This window comes from Miniopterus schreibersii (assembly GCF_964146895.1).
Source record: "Miniopterus schreibersii genome assembly, chromosome: 6".
Lineage (NCBI taxonomy): Eukaryota > Metazoa > Chordata > Mammalia > Chiroptera > Miniopteridae > Miniopterus > Miniopterus schreibersii.
The window spans coordinates 47,292,047-47,307,563 of NC_138107.1; the positions used below are offsets into that span (position 1 = coordinate 47,292,047).

At 41.4% G+C, this 15,517-nt stretch overlaps 1 protein-coding gene across 3 annotated transcripts in view; it reads left to right on the forward strand.

Moving 5' to 3' along the window:
• The window catches only part of KLHL32 (kelch like family member 32), a 162,522-nt gene that overhangs the window by 58,083 nt on the left and 88,922 nt on the right, over positions 1-15,517 (forward strand). For all 3 annotated transcript variants that reach the window (XM_081140543.1, XM_081140545.1, XM_081140544.1), the window contains exon 4: positions 7,662-7,769. In XM_081140543.1, the coding sequence (XP_080996669.1) occupies positions 7,662-7,769 (108 nt within the window). The remainder of the gene's footprint in view (positions 1-7,661; positions 7,770-15,517) is intronic.

Sequence of the window (15,517 nt, forward strand, 5' to 3'; positions counted from 1 at the left end):
CAGTGATGTATAAAATGAAAGATTGAAGAGAAAGTTCACAGCTGGAGTGGGAGCCTGTATTTGTAGTCTTACACAACCTTATTTCATGTTACTATGTTGAAGAAAAAGATATTAAGAGAAGACATTAAAAATAAAGAGGAACTATTGAAATTTGGGGTTAAAATTTTAAGAGTGATTGTTAACTTACATTGGCCTGGCCAGTGTTGCTCAGTAGTTAGAGCATCAACCTGTGCACCCAACGGTCGTGGGTTTGATTCCCAGTCAAGGGCACATACCTGGGTTGCAGGTTCCATCCCTGGCCCCCGTTGGGGCACGTGCAGGAGGCAAGCAATCGATGTGTCTCTCTCACTTCAATGTTCTCTTTCTCTCTCCCTCCCTCTCTTCCATTCTCTCTGAAAAACAATGGAAAAAAATATCCTCACGTGAGGATTAACAACAACAACAAAAAGGTAGAACAATAAGTGGTAATTGAGATGACTTCACACTATTATCTTTATCATTCTTCTAAAAAGTCCTCTGCAGAAAAGGGATAACAGATTTTGTGTGATGACGCCATGGATTCCAGGACAGACACGGGGTGTCTTGTGCTTGTACGTATGCATACTGTCTGATGCGGGCTGGCACATCTGTCATTACACCCATGACTGACGCAATAACCAGATTCTGACCACTCTCGCTTGAGCCTGAATGTGGCCTCACACTCTCAACAGGGCTCCAGGAGACACTGCCAACATCAGATTGGGCAGGCAAGAAACTACCTTGTCATTCTTTGTGGCAAATTGGAAATCTTAAAAGCTTCTACTTTCTGAATTCCATAGGAATGGGTCTGAGGTAACCACACAAAATTCCTCTTCGGGAAAATATAAGGAGGTGGGCCAGGGAAGGTCAACCAAAATAATTGGGGAAAGGAAGGTGGTGTGATGGATTTGCCTGAAGGCTGCCACCACTGCCACCATCCAAGAGCATAGGATGATTTATTCCTTCCAAGGCCTTATTCTTGAATCCATGGGAGGCAGCCAATCAATGTTTCTCTCTCACATCGCTGTTTCTCTATCTCTCCCTTTCTCTCTCAAGTCAATAATGTTAAAAAAAAGGCTTATCAAATATAGTCAGTAAGGAAGAGTAGAAGTACCATCCCTAAACAAATGAACAATATTTAAAGATAAAAGAATGGGCTTCTTTACATGGTGGGTAATAAAGTATTGAAATCCCGTACCTGAGGGATACAACCATAGACCAGAAGGTAAGAGGAGCACCCGCGGAATGAGCAGAAGCCAAGGGATCAGAGAGGGGCCCAAGGCCAAGGCCAGGTGTGTGGATGCTATTTCCCAGAATATGTGTCAAGTAACAAGGATCAGTATCATCCGCGGATAACCTGAGCTCATGATGGGCAACAGATTCTGGCCTTCACGCTCCATCTTTAACTAAGAAAAACACCAACAGCTTGATTTGTGTTGGTTTCCATTCAGTTCTCCTTCAGAAGACTCCGGTAATTGAACTCTGGCCACATTCGGGAGGAGGAGAATTCTACAGGGAAATAGGAAAACCATAATCGTGCTGGCTTTGAAGGGCTCGTTATCACTGGGTAGTTAATTTAAGAAGCAACCATGCCAAGAGCAAAGCTGTGAAATATAACTAGATTTTTTTGAATAAACAAGTTGCATGTTTGAAGATGTTGGGAAAGCCAATATGTTTACAGTTTGTAGTATATAAGATGGTTTTTTTCTTTATGTGGTTAAGGTGAGGGGAAACTGGTACTTTAGCAGTATTAATTTTTGCTGCCTAATTATAATTATAGTAATATAATTTTACTGCTTTTGTTTGTTCTGATATTTGATTCTCTGAGAGGATTACTATACTCTTTGAGGCAGAATTAAAACGGCTATAAAATATATAAGGGAGAAAAAAAACCCTCCAACCAAACAGCCCCACTCTTTCAAGCCATTAAGCTCTCCAGATGGATTGGATTGCTTTTACATTTGGGAGATAAAGTAGACAAATAGTCCAGTTCAACTGTGGTCAGGACCCTTCTCAACTAAATGCCAGGGAAATGGGCTATTGTGGTTGATTGAACAGTTTCATTAACTGGGATTTACTACCAATTCTATATGTGATGTATAACCAAAATGCAATAAAGGATAATCATCATTATCACTAAATTGAGCAAAATGTGATCTTTGTTGATCCAGAAATTAGCTCAGATCTCTGCAGTGCCTCATGGCCACTGTAAACGTGGCTCATTGTGTAACGCTGGGCATATAAAGGAGGGCGCCAGGCTGGATCTGCTGCAGTCATTGCAAGTCGCTTTTTAAAATAACTTTCTTAAACATGCTTGTTTACTTTTATTTAACTCTCTCATAAAAGTTAAAGGTTGAACATGCCCCAAACGATCCATATATTTCACCTATAAAATCAATTGGATTCCTTGTAACCTGGGAATTCACAGTACAGCTTGCCCATGTCTAGTGTTAACTACAGGTAGTTTACCAAAAAGTTCATATTTCACCTACTTTAAGCGCTTAAAAAAGTCTTATCAGCTGCCATTCTACTTATCTTTGAAGATGTAGACTTTTCATCGGTCAGCTTTGTGGTATAAGGTACCAACCTAAAATTGGCCGTAGCTCATCTTGTGACTGCGTTGGCAACGAACGTGACCCAAGGGAACTTGATTCATGGGCTGTGATGTTAGGATTCAATTTGTGTCATTTCTGTGCGAAATACAGGAGGAATGACACACTATAAATCCATAAGTCTCTCTGACGTAGGCACTTAAAGTGGATTGTAGTCTCACAAACTGGGTTTTCAATTAGAAAGATTTGTGGAGGTGGCAGTCCCATTATCAGTCATGAGTGAGCTGTGACGAACCTGTGAATCTCAGCCCGGCCCAGGCGCTCCCAGAGACAATGCAGCGTGAACCAGCGTGTCAATGCTTTCATATTTGTAGGCACAATCTTATCCCATGCTTTGGCAGAATGTGGCTTAATAGAAGGCATTACTATGTGAATTTTTTCCAAATGTCTAGCTTTGAACTTATTTGTATTTAGCTTATGGTAGATACCCTTTCTCTTTAGCTTTAGCTGTTTTATCTCAGGGTCTAAAACATCTTACATCGTGAAAATTCTTTAATATGTCAAATTAATTACTCTTGTTTACAGCAGTGTAAAACAGCCGGACACCATCCGCAGCTGAGTTTTTGAAAAGCTTGTTCATTCGTTCATCTGTTCATTCACCGGTATTGCATGCACAGTTTATAAGGAAACGTGGCACCCGCTTTTGGGAAGCTTAGTTTACCTTTTCAAGGAGATCGATGCTAAGAGATAGCACTCTTGGTCTCATCACCTCTTTTGCTACCAAAAAGGCTTTTTGTCCTTTCCTGTGGGCTCAGGCAGGTCTCCAGACTGTGCACAAGCTCTCAGGCAGCCTAGGCCGCTGGTGTTTCACTCTGTCAGGCAGCCAGGTTCTTTCTTAGTTTGGTGGTACCCTGTGAGCCTTTTCCTAATTCGGGTGCCTTGTAAGTTTGTTAAACTCAAGACATTGACCTTGATTTAATATTTACCTTTTTTTTTAATGAACCAATTTTCTAATATTTAAAAGTTACGACACATTAAATTTGTAACATTAAACTTCTAAAACTAGATGATGTAATATATTTTGTGTTTATAGAAACAGCGGTGATGGTTTTTATGATGGGGTCTGTCCTTAAAGTAGGGTGTAGGAGTATGTCGTGAAAGTGAAGTCCTGGAGCCAATCATAGGAATTTTGAGTAGGATTGTCATTAGGAAAGTATTTGAAAGGAATGGATTCAGGCAGAGGGGAAGGGAAGGAGGGAGGTGTTTTTTAACTCTCAGTACAATTGGGATCAAAAGGAGGCATGGGAGGCCAGCCGGTGTGGCTCAGTGGTTGAGCATCGACCTAGGATCCAAGAGATCACCATTTGATTCCCGGTCGGGGCTCTTGCTCAGGTTACGGGCTCGACCCCCAGTCGGGGGCGCGCAGGAGGCAGCAGATCAATGATTCATCACTGATGTTTTTCTCTCCCTCTCCTTTCCTCTCTCTGAAATCAATAAGATACATTTAAATAAAAATAAAAAAAAGAGGTATGGGAGAGTAGAGTAGGACAATCGGTGTGGGCTAGAATAACAGTTTCTATTTATTAAGCATCTATGTGTGCCAAGTATTATGCTTGACCTTAAGCATAATTCTACCTAAACCTCAAGACAACCCTGTGAGGCTGGTATTATCCTCATTTTACAGATAAGGGGCCTGAGGTTTAGAGAAGTTAACGAGTTAGCCAAGGTCACATGTTCAAGGTATATTGCCCACATGTCCAGTAGGTTATAGAACTAGGATTTGAATCAGATGTGTCTTCCCGCACAGTCCTGAACATTAAAAATAACATTTTCAAAAGGTAGTTGTTAGAAATACACATATGTCCATTGTAATAATCCAAATAATACTACGTAAATGGAGTAAAATTAACAGTGTCTTCCTTCCCTCTACAGCCGTATCCTATAATATGTTCAAATATATTGTACCTTATTAAGGGGTTGTGTTCTCGCCCCACCTCTGCCAAGCCAGGCTTCAAGTTCAGTAGCTCACAGCCCTCTGGTTGAGGGTGCCTGTTCTATGCCAACTGCCCTGGTTGCTTTTGAAAGACACCTACGAAAGCAGATTCAAAAAACTCCCTTGGCAGCTTGTTCTGTTATTTAACTTTTGCTCTCAGGAACTTTTTTCCATTTCATTAACCCAGATAATTCTTCTGTAGTCTGAGTCATTTCTGTCTTGCTCTGCATATGGGGTTAATGGAGAACAGCTGGTCACCCTATCAGGTGCAATTTCAACTTGGAGGATCTGAAAAAACAAATTAGTGTGGGGAATATTAAAACCTGAAACACCTCCAGTATGATAAAAAACAGACATTTAAAACAAGTGAAATTTCTTTCATGTTTTTTAAAAGCAGCAATAAGAAGTCTGGCAGCAAATTCAGAATTACACAAATTGAAAGATTTTTTTTTTTATTGTGACCTGTGCTTTTTAATTTTAAAATTTCAGATCTTCTACAAATGCATAAGTAGAATCCATTTAACATTAAAGTCAATTTCCTGTTAGCATTTTTTATGTATAACCACACTTGATTTCCAAAAAGCCCCCAGAAATTGGTGCTTCTAATGTATCAGTTCTTTTACCTGGAGAATATATAAAAGAAATTTTATTCTATTTTATTATCACAAAATATAAATTTCACCAAGAGCTTGCCTGTTATCAGGCCATGTACTGAATACTTTACATATGTTCTGTCATATAAATCTTCAAACAAGTTCATTAGTTTCATTTTTCAGATAAAAAAACTGATTCACAGGTTACGTGATTATCCTAGCCACTTGCCGGTGACCAAACCAAACTTGTTTGTTTGCAGGTTTGCCTTAACCAGTGTGTTTCACCAGATCAAGGATTATGTTACTTCAAATAAAATGTTCTTAACCTCCCACATGGTACCTTAACTGCTGGTGACACCAGTGGGAAGCCAGATCAATTCACTAACTAACCAGGTTCCCAAATTTACTACATTGACCATTTGCCTTTAACAGATTCTAAGGATAGATTTAGAAGATCAGATTTTAAAGGTTAGATTTTATTTGTGATCAAGTAAATTTCTGAAAGTTAAATACATTCTTAACTTAAAATATATAGAATTATAAGGATCAAAAATAAATTTATCAAAATAAAAAATTGCTAAAAGGTGCATATTAATACATTAGCAAAACAAATATGACTTTTATTGTTGTTAACTCTCACCCAAGGATATTTTTTCTGTTGATTTTTAGAGAGAGTGGAAGGGAGGGAGGGAGAGGGAGAGAGAGAGAAAGAGAGAGAGAAAGATCTATGTGAGAGGGACACATCAATTGTTTGCCTGCCAGGTACTTGGCCTTGACTGGGAATTGAACCTGCAACCCGTCAGTGCACAGGCAGATACTCCAACCACTGAGCCACACCAGCCAGGGCCAAAATATGACATTTTTAAAATTAAAAAGATTTTGGGTGAGCTGAACTATTACCACACAGAACAATGAGGTAAATGTGTTGTGTTGTTTTTCCTATTTTTTATTTTTATTTTTTTACTTTGGTGAGGTAGCCAAACTGCAGAATCTAAAGGGACTTCTTTCATTCTGACACCAACTGCAAGTTTGAGGGGATTCCTAAAACTACTCTCATGTTCAATAATTTGCTAGACAGAGTCACAGAACTCACTGAAAGTTTTTATACTCATGGATTTGGCTTATTACAGGGAAAGGATGCAAATCAGAACCAGCCAAGGCAAGATACACATACGGCAGAGGGCAGAAGGGGGCCGACCACGGAGCTTCCGGCCACCTGCCGGCTGTGGAGTCAGCGTTGCCTCCTCTGGCCATGCTGTGTGACAGTGTGCACGGGGGACTGCGACCAGGGAAGCTCACCCAAGCTTGTGGTGTCAGAGTATTTGCTGGGGCTCAGTCACAAACTGCCTGTGTGTCTGACCTTTCGTCTCCATCCTCTCCTGGAGTTCAAGTTAATACGTTTAGTCTCCAGTTCTTCTGGAGATCAGAACTGATACAGTGTGGCCCAAAACCCCATCATAAATCATGTTCCCTAGACTGTCAGAGGTCAAAGCCACCAGACGGACAAAGACAGCCCTATTGGGCAGGATGTTCCAGGCGCCCAGAGATCACGTTCTGGAAGCCCAGGGCAAAGGCAGACCTCTCTTTGGGTGAGGTTAATCCTTCACTGCACAGACATATATAGTCTAAAGTGTATTCCATCATCAGTAAAACAAAGTTGAATATTCTCTTTATACCTGTTAAGTCAAACTTGTCAAAGGTTTTTGGGTGGCGGGCACAAACCCACACATTTGTTTAATTTGGCAAGTTTTAATTTTTTCAATTTTTAAGTTTTCACTTGACATATTGATCATTTAGTGGAAGAACAGATTTTGCAATAAGTTGGCCATTTGGAGAATTAGTTTGGGAGCAAACTGATTTTCCCTAAGTAATTTAGACAGTGGTTTTCAAAACCAAGTGAGCATCGTAGTCACCTAGATGGCCCATTACAACTCAGATCACTGGGCCCCACTCTGAGTTTCTGATTCAATCAGTCCTGGGACCCCAGCCCCAAGAATCAATAACGATTTCTTGGACTGTACTGATGTTGCCAGTCCAGGAGCCACATTTTGAGAACCACTGGAATAGAGTGTGTGATTATGTAGCAGAAGAGAGGAATGAGACAAGTCATCGAGGTGGGGCAGAGTAAAGGAAGAACAGTTGCAGACAAGATACTTTCCATGTCTTGTTGGCAAGAATGTTGGGAGTGCTACACGGTTCACAGTAGCGGTGAGACCCCAGGATCAAGAGAATGAGTTCAGTGGATCTAAACACAGTCGCCCAGAGAACGGCCGTGGGAGTAAAGGAGAGTGCGTGTGGGGTGTGCCTGTGTGTTCCTGTACCTGGTGAGGCAGCACAGAGATTTGCAGTGGCTTGTGTGAGTGAAGCTTTGACAGAGCATTTCAGAAACCCAAATCAGTCTTTAACTTGTAAACTTTTTTCTTTCCTAGACTCTCTAGGACTTTGTCTGTGCCCTTGCTTTTTAAGTCCCGTAACACTCTGCCTCTCCCTTTTTCCCCACCTCAGGCAATGTTCAGCCTCTGTATGGTGGAAAGTGGAGCTGACGAGGTCAATTTGCACGGTGTGACCAGCCTTGGCTTAAAGCAGGCCCTGGAGTTCGCGTACACAGGACAGGTACAGTACTAAGTGTCATTGAGGAGGCTGAACATTTAACAGAGGAGCGTCTCCTCGAGGCATGAGATTTCATTATTTTTCCTTGTTATACATTTTGATTGTTTAAGATAATTTCACATCTTCAATTTTATAACTAAAAGATAGAAAGGTAAGTAAAGCAATATGATTTTAAATAGGACCCAGGGAACATGGTATTTTAATCTTAGCTCAGTGGTTTGTTGGTGTAGTTTTAAAATATCCTAAAGAACTATTTTACAGGAGTTTGCAAGATAACTTGAGTTTTCATCGTTATCACCAAAGCTCAGTGACTCAGTCATGGCTTTATTGGCTTAAAAACAAGACCGAAAAAATGTAAAGCCCCCAACGGCCATGTCTATCATCTCGGCACCCTGTCCTCCACACATGCCTCAGAGTTGGGGTGTCAAGTAATAGATTAGAATTGATGGTTTGAAAGACAAGCTTGTTCATTACTAAAACTGTTGTGGTCTAACAGGCATCTCCAGAGAACATCAACCTCTCTCTCTCTCTCTCCGGAAAGAGTAATCAGAGCAAATGAAAACAAAGCTGCGTAAGACAATATGAATTCAGGTCTGAAGCTTCGTGGTTCGTAACTAGTTTTATGTTAGTGAAACACTTATTAGGACACACAAAACCTTTCCTTTATAAACTATTTTGAACTGAGATATAATCAACATATAACATCGTATTAGATTTAGGTGTACAACATGACTTAATATATGTATATATTGCAAAATGATTACTAGAATAAGTTTAGTTAACATCATCACCACACATAGTTACAATTCTTATTTTTTTGTGACGAGAACTTTTCATTCTACTCTCTTAGCATCCGTCAAATACACAATACAGTATCGTTAACTACAATCTCCATGCTGTGCATTACATCCCCAGACGTATTTATCTAATAACTGCAAGTTTGTGCCTTTGGCCCACTTCACCCATGTTGCTCCCCTCCCCTCATTTTTATTTCAGAATTACTCAACTCAGTCCACGCAGACACAGACTGGATGCTTATCGTCTTTTACAAAGTTCTGTTCCTTAATTCCACGTCACTCAACTTACGTTCAGTGTCTTCTATGCTAAAATCAGGGCCGCTTCTCCTGACAGGCTCACGTCCTGGCGGGAGAAAGAGGCATATACAGAATCGTATGTCCTTACCGTGATGGGAGGTAAAATAGAAGCAGAATACAAGGCACGGTGGGAACAAAACTGAGGGTGTGGCCGACTGGGGCGTCAGTGAAAACCTTCACCCAGAAGGTGGTATTGGGTGAAGAAAGACAGGCGTTCACTCTTCTACTAAATTTCCTTCTTTGGAGGCTTATTAAAGTGTATGATATTGTCCACTCTCTTTCCTAGAGCTAGTCAAGTTTGAGAAATGTTTCATAAAATAATTGAGGCAACTTTGGCAGCTGAAATCAAAATAGTAGGTAGAAAGGGAAAAATAAAAACCTTCAGTCAAGTAACAAGTGCAAAGGGGAGTAGAAAGAAGGCGATAAGTTTAGTGTCAGCCCAACCAGATTTCATGCCTCGGGAAATAAGGTGGCTGGCTATTGCTCACGGAGTTGCCAACCATATTATTAGTGAAGTGAGTAAATAATGTGTTTTATGCTTTTTGGTTTAGAGATGTAAAGAAAGATACCTGCTCTAAATTGTGTATATTTCCCTCCTCGCACCTGAATTGCAGTCACACCTAAATTCGCCCCTCTCTAAAGTATAATTGATAACCCATAGCTCACACGTCATGGGTCTGTAATGGGGATGAAATAGTGAATATTGGTTGTTTTATAAAGGTACCCAAGAAAATAGTTACTGTACTTAGCTTCATTAACCATGTGTTAAGCTCAGAGGCTATAGGCTACAAAGCACATTTAAAGCATTCATAAACCAAAGGGCACAAAAATTGCTGGGAAGGCTGAGGTCAAACACACCGGCAAATATTTAAGTGGCTGCCTCACTGTTTGCCTTGATTGCCTTGTGGCTTCTTTTACAACACGCGTAATCTTAGCCTGTGGCACAAAGGTCTATGAAACATGAACTGAAAATAGCGTAAGGGGAGCTGACATCCTGAGAGTAAACACCTGCTTAGTAAGAGGGACGAAGTTTGCAGAAGGGCAGCCATGTCCCATGGCCGAGGAGCCGTGTGCTCATAGTCCACTTTTATGCGGAGAAAAAGGCCAAGTGAAAAAAATATATAGTTAGGTGTCTGGTATTAGTGCTTAAAAAAATAAAAACAAGTCCTAGGGCCAGACCTGGAGTTGTATTTATTCTACCCAGTACCTCATTCTTGACGTGAGCATTGGCAGAAGGGTGACACGCCTACGGCACATATAATAACTCAGCTGTTCAGGTGGTGAACGGAGGGGACAGGCAGTGGGCTGGCATTTCATCGAGCACCTTCTGCAAGGGCCGGGCACCGCCCTGAGCACTCTTTGCGTGCTGTTTAAAGCCTCCTTCTCGACAGCTCCGAGGAATGCAGCGATCCCATCGTAAGGACGACAAGCCCAGGAAGGCACAGCGAGGGACTGAGCGCGGCCTCCCAGTGCGCATTGACCCATGAGTCAAACCCAGTCCTCTTCATTTCAAAGCCGTTGCTCTTTCTTAATGTGCTGTGTCATTAAGAAAATGTTGAGTCGTGTGTGTTATACTTTGGTGAAGGAGATAGGTGAAGTGTTTAGACTTTTTAGAGAGTGAGCTCTTTGGATGGTTCTCTCAAGCCGGGCACCTTTCCAGCACTCAGTTCCCAGGGGCTCTGCGCTGCTGCTCTTGTAGTCTGAATGCGATGATTCTTTGCTGCAGAGTGGAAGTTAATATAGTGTTTCTTGGACAATATCTATTGTAGTTTGGTTTCTTAAACACCAAAATGACTTTATACATAGTAGATCTGTGTTCCCTTTAAGACATGGACATAGATGGTGAAATTGTAGTATACTTAGGAAGTGCAAAAAGCTGCGTTCTCTTACTATGGAATTGAAATTAACGTTAATCAAAGAGTTTGGAATACTGAAGTGTGAATAAATTCATAGCTTTTCAGTTTCTTAACTGTTCTATACTATTGTGAATGTTATGCATTAGACTTGTAAAAATCTGGAATAACACTGAATGTATCTACCTATAGCTACTTGTGCTGACAGTTGATTATACCTTTAGTCAGTTGTAGTAAGCATAGTATAAAATGTAAGCCTTTTAAGTGGAAATTATTGCTGTCTTGGGAGAGAAATTGGCAGTAGAGAGTGGGTGTGATGAATGAATGTCGCTAAGTGTAACAAGATGTGTGCATGCTCCTCCCACACTCTGCTCTAAAGCCCAGCCTTCTTAAAATTGGTCACAGACCTCATCCAGGAAATTTTAAAGAAAAAGCAAACTTTTCCCCTGATGCTAATTCATCCCCTGAAAATGCATGCACTCTTCTTATCAAGGAGCTTACCCGGGGCTAAGCAAGCACGCGCTCTGCCTTCGCACTAACGAGAGACCTGCCCTTCCTGTGGGCACACTCTGCCTGGGACACAACTTGCGCAGAGCCCACGATGCATTGCAGCCCCCGCGAGGACCTTGCATAGCCGTACACAGCAGAACCAGCCATGGAAGGCTGAGGAGCAGGCTGCTCGGCAGGCCCTGTTCCAGGCTGGCACTGGGAACTTGGTCGAAAGCAAATGGTGTGATGTTAACTGTCACTGGGTAGATCTGCCTGAGGGAGAAAAGTGAACCTAAAACACCCACAGGCTCTCACTTGCTCTGGTGGGCAAGAGGACCCTATTATCCTGGCCTCCCTCAGCCTCCGTGCTTTCCAACCCTGGCCAAGAAGTAATTCATGTTTGACACCAATCCTGAGTAGAAGAGGCACAGGAAGAAGGGGGCAAAAGGGATCCTGGTGGAGATGTTGCCTGGGATGAGAAATCCCAGTCCAAACCGGACAAGAGGTCAGCCGCCCAGGAGCAAGCAGGTGTTGCTAAGAAAGCCCAAGCAGACCGAGAGGAGCAGGTAAACTGAGACCCTTTTATAAAGAAGAGCTCTGCTCTGAAAATGGGAGGACTTCCAGCCCCAGAGGTCTTGGAATAAGCCTCTAAGAATCTGAGTTACTGGACGAAAAATGGAAGCCAGTAGGACTGAGAACTGCTATGAAGTTCACTGCTTAGTTCTGTGGCCATGATGATGTCGAGGAGATAGAGTGTATGCCACGAACTGTGCTAAAGACCTTCCATGTAGCTCCTCTTACTTTCCAGATAACTGTCCTCCTATTCTGTCCCTTGTAGCCTGATAGAGAGATTCCATAAACCCAGTAAAGAGAGAAATTATGTACCAACTGATAGTGACACTTGTAGCCTTCTCTAAAATTTCCCACCTCCAGGGGCTGCTAACTTTGTCAGCCATGACCAGCTGTGTCATCTCTGGGCATCTGAAGGAAAATAATTCTTTGGTATCTCTGTTCCCTTGCTTTTCTCTTCATTATCTAATTACTACAGCCCTTGGCATCTCCACATCATGGAAGAACCAATCTCTGTGGGGACACCCATCCTAATTATCTTTCCCTGATCCAGAGAATGCTTTAGCACCATCTCCACAGGGATATTTTGTGGAATTATTAATATTACGGTTTTGAAGTCTTTGGAAATCTAGACAAGTTTGATACTCTGTTAAGTGAAAACAAATTATTTTAGCTATGCTTGTGATCATGTGAAAACACTCATGAAATCCAAAACTAAAGGAAACTGTCCCTTAATTTTCATGGTCTTACATAGTAATTTTTCTTCCGGATTCTCATTTGATTTCCTAATATGTTCACATGATTTTTTTAAATCTAGCCCTGAGAAGGCATATACTGTAGCATTACATTTCGATGATCATTGAAACTGTATTTATACTCCAGAGCAGAATACTTTTCTCTGGAGACCTGAGCATCAGGCCTGGCTGCAGAGTGACAGGGATCTTAATTAGAACTGTCACCATGTGGACCAGCCCTTCAGGGATCGATCTGTCACTTTGCACAGAAAAGGTCCCCATCAGATTTACTTAATAAACATAACCTGGTTGAAATAAATTGTTGACATGGAACAAATCTGGGAGAAATTTTTCTTAAATGCTTTTTTTTGGGAGCAGTGTTAAGACTGTTAAGAGGTTTGAATATTTTAGCTGCAGAAGCCTGGCAAAAAGCCCCCCGAGGCACTGCACTGTGCCCCAGGCTCTAGAGGGAACAGTCTAAAATCTACATTCTAAGGAAGAATATTTAGAATTGTGCAGAAAGTGATCATTTTTCTCTTCCCCTTATTCTTGTCAGAGATGCGCCAGAGTACGTAGCTGGATTGTTGACACAAAGTTTGGGAGGAGTGACATGAAGGGAGGAAGTTTGAATTCCACCAGTGACTTTTTGCTTTCTTGGACCTTTGAAACTCTACATTATTTGCCTTTGGAGAGATTTGCTGTCTTAGCAGTGGATTTTTGAAACAGACAAGCATGCAGTTGTGTGTGTCTGCTTACTGTTTTGGGGTGAAGATGTTATACATTCCCATGCATGGTTTCATAGAAAGTGTTGACCCATAACAAGAACCATATGCCAAATGGAATTTTTATGGCTCCCAAGATGTCTAGTATAATAAGCCTTTGGCATAGTTTGGTGGTCAAAAGTGGTAAGGACTGATTGGGGACCTAGCCATTTATTGTGAAAAAATGAGAAGTGAGATTTTAGAAGTCCAGGTCTAGACTGACCCCTCAGAAGCTTGCTTTTCTCAGAGGAGGACCCAAGAACAACTTCACTGGGCCCAAAGCCTGTCTGTCGCTCATGGAGGACAGTTGATTCAGACAAAGGGAGGTCATGTGGGAAGGGCTCCTACCTGGGGAGCAGGATTGGTTCTAACAGTCTCTACTTCATGCCAGCTTGTTCTTTCTTATTAAACCTGCATGTGCTGTCTGGTCAAAATATACTCAAGGTGTAGTTTATGCTGCAGGAATTATAAAGCTATTTGCTTAGCACTTCGATGTCTGAAATATCTCTGTGGGAGGAAGTGGAACTGTGGCCACACTTCTAACATCAGCTTTCCAATCTGTTAATAAATCTGATGTTTTCATTTAGAAAATGTTTTCCTGGATTTTTCCAAATAATCTGCAAGGCTCCCAAGCAGGTCCAGAATGGCTTAAGAGGGAACCTAGGAGTGACTGTCTTGGGCATTTATTATAGTTGAGGGTGGAGCTGAGGGTTCTCCACAAAGGCAGGGACTGCGTGGTTTGAACTTCCCACCAGCACTGAGGGAGAGTGCTCAGACTTACCTGTACTTTTCCCCAAGTATGGGGCAGTCGGGGAAGTGGGAGAAGCTGGGCTTGAAAGCGGTCAGCAGTCAAGCATCAAAAATGGAGTCAGACTCTATTCCATTAGTCTAGTATTCTACTTGAATAATAGTCACACTTTAGGTAATATTTTCCTCTGAGACATTGTGAAACTCAGTCACTTAATGAAAACAAAATGTATTTGAAACAGTATTACAGCATTTACAGTCTTTCTTGGCATTAATTTTTGGCCCAGGTGCTTGAGATCATGTGTATAGAACATGCACATGGATAACACTATGAGGGTCTCTGAATATCTGAGAAAATATTAGATGACAAGGATGAGTGTGGCCCCTATGTCTTTTAACCTTATCTTTATTATATAAAACTCCATTCAAATGGGATGGATTTGTCACCCTTCTTTCCTCCACTCTCCTTGCAACTCTGTCTACCTCCCAACCCTACCCTACTGCCAGTATAAGGAGTAGAAAGAGAAGCATTTCCTATATGCTCTTGATAATGGTTTTATTGTTATAAGTGGGACAATAAATAATCAGTCCTTTCCTAGCTGTCATCCTCCAAAGTAGAAACAGCCAATAACCAGCAACTCAAAGCAGACAGTCAACCCACTTTGGTAACTCAAGGTAGACTGTGCACTTGTTTCTCTTGAATGTCTCAGCAGAAAGTTCTGTTGCCAAGCATTTTATATTTCATGGTCTCCATATGGGATTTTTCCTTTGCTGTTAAATGAGCCATTTGCTCAGTAACTCCTGTTTTGGAATATTTCTGAGCAGAAATCATTACAATTGTGTTTTTCCTTGATCAATGGAATTTCTGAGTGTTGGCTGCACTCAGAATTATCCCCTAAGGAAGTTCTGACTCTTCCTTCAGGTGCTCCGTCAAATCCCCTCTGAGTGGAGGAAGATTAACAGTTTATTTAGTGGAGAATCTTGATTAGCTCCTTATTTTTGATAAGAAGATGTCAGCCTCTTGATGTCTATTTAAAGTACATGAACTTTTCCCTACTCAGGGAAACTTTTCCCATACACAAAAGGCAATGATTGCACTCCAGCCTCCACCTGTTTGCTGCAGAGCTCTCACTAAAAGTTAATTTGAGAGAAATTACATACATAATGGATTCCCAGGAGATAGGCAGTCTGTCCATCGGCTTGGTGGTTCTCAAGCTCATCTATTAGATCTTAATATAAAAAGGCCACCTTTACTATCCTGAAATGAAACTTTTAGATAATATAACCTACTCACACGAATTACTCTAACCATCAGTAAGAATGCTTAACCATATATAAAGAATAAACAGAAAGAAGTTACAATAAAAATAACTCATAGATTAGTAAGTATATGGTTGGGCAGAAACCTTTCAGAAGACAAGGGAAAATAGTCACCTGTCTACACCTCCAGATGAACTGTGATGCCTTGGACAGCTGCATACAGATGCAGACTGACACATGGAT